General features: G+C 44.0%; 1 protein-coding gene across 1 annotated transcript; it reads left to right on the top strand.

Annotated features, from left to right (window-relative positions):
- The first annotated feature begins 659 nt into the window (after positions 1-659).
- Positions 660-5,493, top strand: LOC108785524. The gene is made up of 2 exons (XM_018554609.1): positions 660-771; positions 2,553-5,493. The coding sequence occupies exons 1-2, from the start codon at positions 682-684 to the stop codon at positions 5,490-5,492; spliced, it is 3,030 nt and encodes a 1,009-aa protein (XP_018410111.1). The 5' UTR covers positions 660-681; the 3' UTR covers position 5,493.
- The last annotated feature ends 304 nt before the right edge of the window (positions 5,494-5,797 follow it).

Below are 5,797 nucleotides of genomic sequence, written 5' to 3'. Positions count from 1 at the left end.
TAGAGCAAGCTGTCTAATGCATGACTACCGATGTCGCCAAGCGTCAGCTGCCGATGTGAGGGCACAGCCAAAGTGACCAAAAGGACAGGATCTCTGTTTAGGCTGTGCTACTGATTAGTTTGGCCAATGTGATTTCTGCCTGGGCATGAGTGTCTACAGTTGCGGAAAGCCTGGAGCTGATGGCAGGATGCCCAGCTTTTACTGTTAGACTGATCAAGGTGGCAGCCACAGGGGGGGGGGCTTGTAGAATTGATTAGAATTAGTGTAGAATGTAGGTACACATATAGCTGATCTCCAGCCATCCTTTCAGTCTTGGGCCAAATCACTGTCTGGCAGTTGGATGCCATAGTTGTGTGCTCATTCTATATTACTGAGACTTCATCAGAGGAGTGTGATAGACTCATCATAAGACAAGAACATGTCTCTCTGAGCAACCCTATCTGCTGACATCCTGCTGCAAAAAAAGATGTGCTGGCTGTATAAACACATCTGAGTGTCTATTTCTTATGGAGTTACAATAAATAACATCGAACAGCAGCATCGAAAATCTAGTTGGACCCCCTGAAGGCCTCTAGAGATTAGAAGCTAATGCGTGATTAAATTGGAAGAACTTTCATCACATTGATCTCTGATTTGGTTTGTTTCTCCTGACAGGGTACAGTGACCAGGTAGCTTCTTAGCATGGATACATATCTTGGCATAGAGGTTGGGGCTGAAGTGGAACTCAATGATGGCACCTTAGCTGTAGAAGATCTCACTCCAATAAAGTTGGTAGGTATAGCCACTTGTTCTGCTTTCAAAGTGTATTATTATTTCCTTTAAAGGAGATGTAACCCCCAAATGAATGCCATTTGTTTTATGTTGAAGCACTGTGTTTAAATAAAATACTTGTTTTCACCATTTTCCATACTTTGTTGCATCTTAATGTTGCTGTCCTCCCGCAGCCTATTTCTAGACACCACTTCCTGCCTACATGCACTCCAGTGACGGCTGCATGCCATTTCTCAGGACAGGTTTCCTGATTGGGACAACAGTGGACCATGGATGAATAATGACTGTTAAGTCGGCCACTTTGAAAGCCTGTGTCTGAGGATGACGATGCAGAAGCACCGGTGTTTGGGGAATTCCTTTCCAGGAAGCTTAGTACTGATAAGAAATAACCAAGCATGCTATATGGACAAAAGTTTGTCGGCACCCGACTGTCACGCCTAGGTTGTTGGACATCCCATTCCAAAGCTATGTGTATTAATATGGCGTTGGCACCCTTTTCTTGACTCACCAGCCTCCTCTCTTCTGGGAAGGCTATCGGCAAGATTTTGGAGTGTGTCTGTGGGAATTTGTACCCATTCAGCCAAAAGAGTAATTGTGAGATCAGGTACTGATGTAGACTTGGAATTGGAATTCCAATTCATCTGAAAGGTGATCAGTGGGATTGAGTTGAGAGCTTTGTGTAGGCCACTTGAGTTCCTTCACACCAAACTGCTCAAACCATATCCTTATGGGGCTGGCTTTGGGCACAGTAATGCTGAACAGAAAAGGGCCTTCCCCAAACTGTTGCCACAAATTTGGAAACACATAATTGTCTGAAATGTCTTTGTTTATTGTAACACTCACCGTACCTCTCTCTGGAAACACCTAGACTCAATAGGTTGGACCATATAGGTAGGCGTGTTGGTCAGGTTTCCACAAACTTTTGGACATATAATAAATGACAAGTAGGGATGCACCGATACCAGTTCAGATACCAGTGCCGATACTTGGCATTTTCATGAGAACTACCAGGGTTGCAGCGGTTGCAGCTGGGACCTGACTCTGGCGCTCCACCACTGTCCTGAATTCATTAGTCGATGCATGACAATAAACAAAAAAATTTCAGTACTTGTACTTGAAAAACTGGTATCGGTGCATCCCATTATTTATATTTATAAAAACAAATCATACAATAAAACAGATATACAAATCCCAGGAGCTCCGTGTGCTCCCTACAAATGATAGCTGCCTCCTAACGTTTTAATTTTTCTCTAGTCTAGTCTTGGAGCTCAAAGTATCTGTACTTGTACCGAGTACGTTACTTGGTATCGGTGCAATCCCTAATGACAAGTATAATATATATATGATGCACCGATACTGAGTATTTGGGCGAGTAAGAGTACTTGCCCAAATACTCTGATACTTACCCCCGATACAGGAACTTCCGCTCAGAGGGAGAATTCTTCTGACCGGCACTGCCGCCAGGGAACATGGAGCCAACTTCCCAGCCAATCAGGAAGCTGGGCAACGGGTAATGACACGCTGCTCGGCTTTCTGATTGCCTGGGAAGTGGGCTCCATGCTACCGGCTCCATGGTACTGAGTATCGTTACTCAGTATCTGGAAATACTGAAATATAAATATTGGCACTCGTTCTCGATAACGGAACACTGGTATTGGGGCATCCCTAATAAATATTTATTATGAAATATATTATTTTCAGCAACTTGCATTGGTTTTGCATGTTTAACAAACATACTGTACTTTTGATTTTGGCACTGACAGCTCTTGTCTTTCCCCCAGGAGAATAAACGGGACTTGCCTCTGTGGCAACACCTCCATCACTTTGATGACTCAAGCAGTGATGAGAGCCTAGACCAAGAATATGTGAATTTCACACCATCAGAGGTCAAGACTCTGGAAATGACTAGTCATGTTACTAACCTCAAGAGCCAGGTTATGGAAAATGATCATATGGAAAAGAGTATATATGTATTATCCACAGCAGGAAATGTACAACCAGGTCTCTTCTATATAAATGGAGAGCAGAGAGAAGACAATTCTCTTGTTTTGAACAACGCAAACAGCAAAGACCTTCAAGAACAGCCTTCCCAGCTAGCACCTTATTTAGAAGAACCACTCTTCTCTTGCACTGAGGTCATCTCAGACTTTGGTCAACTACAACCTTACGCCAAAGATGTATGCATGGAAACCACTACTTTGTCCTATGAAGAAGAGTCAAAGCTGAACTTGGGCAAGTTCAGTTATTCGGATGCCAGACCTCAGCGTAACAGGTCATTCAATCCCTTGGGGAGAAGCTACAAATGCCAGCGGTGCGGGCGCCAGTTTGGGCGTTTGTACAATCTGGAGCACCACATTTGCATTGAGATGGCTGTTGGGTGCCCTCAGCAAAGTAGCAATAACGTAGAGACGATGAATAGATTAGAGAAGATGTGTGCTGAAGCCCAGAAAGAGCTCCAGACCTTGCAAGGACAATACAAGAAAGAGGTTGTGAGTACTCAGCCCAGTTTGTCAGAAATTCAAACGGGGATTCAGGAGCCACACTCAGGATTAGGAAGAGTCATTCCAGCAAGCAAATGCACTGTTCCCTGTGACCATAATGAGTGTGAATCAAGAAGCATATGCAGTCAAGAGTTTCAAAATTCCTGCGTTGATAACGCTAAGAGTTTTGCGCTACAAAACTTGAATGTCCTTGGAAATACCATTGTTGTTGATCTTTCCAATTATAGTCCAATATTCCTTGACGAAAACCAAGGAAAAGACTCTGCAAATCAAATGGAAAGCATCATTCATCCCCAGTTAGATCAAATAAATAGGGAATGGGCTCATTTAAATCAACATTTGTCTTTCCAGGCCAGTGAAGAGAACCCAGTTGACGCCACCAATACCTCTCCCGAAGCTACAAAAATTTACAAATGTCAGGATTGTGGTAAAGTTTACAATACACGTTGTTCAATTACCAACCACATGCACTGGCATAAGAAAAAATTTATGCCGTCCACGGTGAATCCATGTGTGGAGCCATCACTAGAAGGCCAGGAGTCTCATGGGACTGGCCACCATGTTGGTACACCCACTATAGGCCTTAAAAAAGTGAGCTGTGTCAAACCAACTCAAACGTTCATCTGCGAGTATTGTGGTAAAGTATTTGATAGGCGCTGTTCCTATGCCACTCACATCTACTGGCATGTGAAAAAAAAAGATCCTGTGACTGTAATTCCAACTCAAGAGGCGAAACAAGAAACAGGACAGGTTTCAGTGTTGCCTATCAAAAAACAAAATGGTGACGGAGCATGTACTAGTCCTGTGGAAACGTTTACTTGCCAGCGTTGTGGAAGAGTCTTCAACAGGCACTGTGCCTATGTTAATCATAGTCGTTGGCATTTGAAAGAACAGGAGCTCCTAAAGGGAGTTAAAGCTGGAGGCCAAACAGTCCTTGTGGATGAAGAACACTCAGATGTAGGTGACACCAAGGACACGTTGGATCATGACAACGTGATTTTTGATGCAGACCTCAACAAGGGAGTGTCTGATACCTGTCTTGACGACGATAATGTTCAAGGTTACTGCAGGCTAGTTGGACAACTAAGCTTGGATGAACAACACAACCTTTCTTCATGTGAGCAAGGTGCCAAAAAGATTGATGGACCGAGTTTTTCTCTTCTACCTATGCAGTTGGAAACTAACCAGCAACCAATGCCGGAGGTTCTGGAATCTGTTCTTGAGCTTGTAGTAGGGACAGAAGAGGTACATGAGATTCTGTTAAGCAAGGCGGGCCTTGTGTTTCGAAAAGCAGAGGATTATGGGAGCGAAGAAAATGTAGTTAAGGATGACGCTCAAGTCTCTGAAATAAAATTGGAACCAGAAGAGAAACAGGTCGCTGGAACGCAGTTGGAACCTGCAGAGGAACAGATCGCTGGAACGCAGTTGGAACCTGCAGAGGAACAAGTCTCTGTAACGCAGTTGGAACCAGCAGAGAAACGGATCCTTCTAATGCAGTTGGAACCTGCAGAGGAACAGGTCTCTCTAATGCAGTTGGAACCAGCAGAGAAAGAGGTCTCTCTAACTTGGCTAACACCTGCAGAGGAACACGTCTCTGTAACGCAGTTGGAACCAGCAGAGAAACGGAATTCTGGAATGCAGTTGGAACCAGCAGAGAAACGGATTCCTGCAATGCAATTGGAACCAGCGGAGAAATGGATCCCTGGAATGCAGTTGGAACCAGCAGAGAAACCGATCCCTGCAATGCAGTCAGAACCAGCAAGAAAAGCATACTCTCTCCAAATCTTGCCATCCAAGTTAGCAGCAAAGTGTTTAAGCAGGCCTAAACCTCCCCACAGATGTCGCGATTGCGGCGTCCGCTTCTATCAGTTCTGGCGACTGAAGCAGCATCGACTTAAAGGCTTTGGCAAGACATGCACTTTAAAGAAGCACCAGTGTGATTGCAGCCGAACACCAATTGGTTCACTACACTTCCTGCTTCACCAGCTGCAACATCTGAGTGACACTGCCTTCATCTGTGAAGTGTGCAGCAAGTCGCTGCGCGGTTATCGCCAGCTCCAAGCCCATAGCTGGGTTCATCCATTGGTATCGCAGTTCCTATGCAAATGCGGGACCCGGTTCACAAAGTTGCCTAGATATCTCTGGCATTCCCTAAAGAACAAGGCAAAGCCCAAAGCAAAATTGCACTTGAGAGGTTGTACTAGAGCACCGTTGTGTTAACTGTGGCTTCCAGAAAGGGGAATTCACAAAATCGATAATGTTAAAATTGTTTATATTGACTTATGTACAGAGAGAAGATATATTTTGTTATGTATCAAGAATATTTCAAGATTGTTAACAGATTTCACTTAATTCAGATGCTATACGGAAAGGTTTAAAAAAACGTTTTGAAATAAAAGTTCCTCGAATGATGCGTCCTTGTTTGAATTTGTATCTTGCAAGATAGAAGCAGCACTTAAAGAGACCCATGCCCATCTACTGTATGTACCTTTGAATAGAGGCTCTTCATTGCACTCGCTTCCCTT

This window comes from Nanorana parkeri, unplaced genomic scaffold (genome assembly GCF_000935625.1).
Source record: "Nanorana parkeri isolate BGI_ZX_2015 unplaced genomic scaffold, ASM93562v1 scaffold166, whole genome shotgun sequence".
In the NCBI taxonomy this organism is placed as follows: Eukaryota; Metazoa; Chordata; class Amphibia; order Anura; family Dicroglossidae; genus Nanorana; species Nanorana parkeri.
Note: the sequence above shows the minus strand (reverse complement) of the source record. Positions and strands in the feature narration are given on the sequence as shown.

Coding starts and splice junctions, on each gene's coding strand:
- LOC108785524 (XM_018554609.1), top strand. CDS start 682: ATGGATACATATCTTGGCATAGAGGTTGGGGCTGAAGTGGAACTCAAT. Junction 772..2,552: donor ATCTCACTCCAATAAAGTTG/GTAGGTATAGCC, acceptor TCTTTCCCCCAG/GAGAATAAACGGGACTTGCC.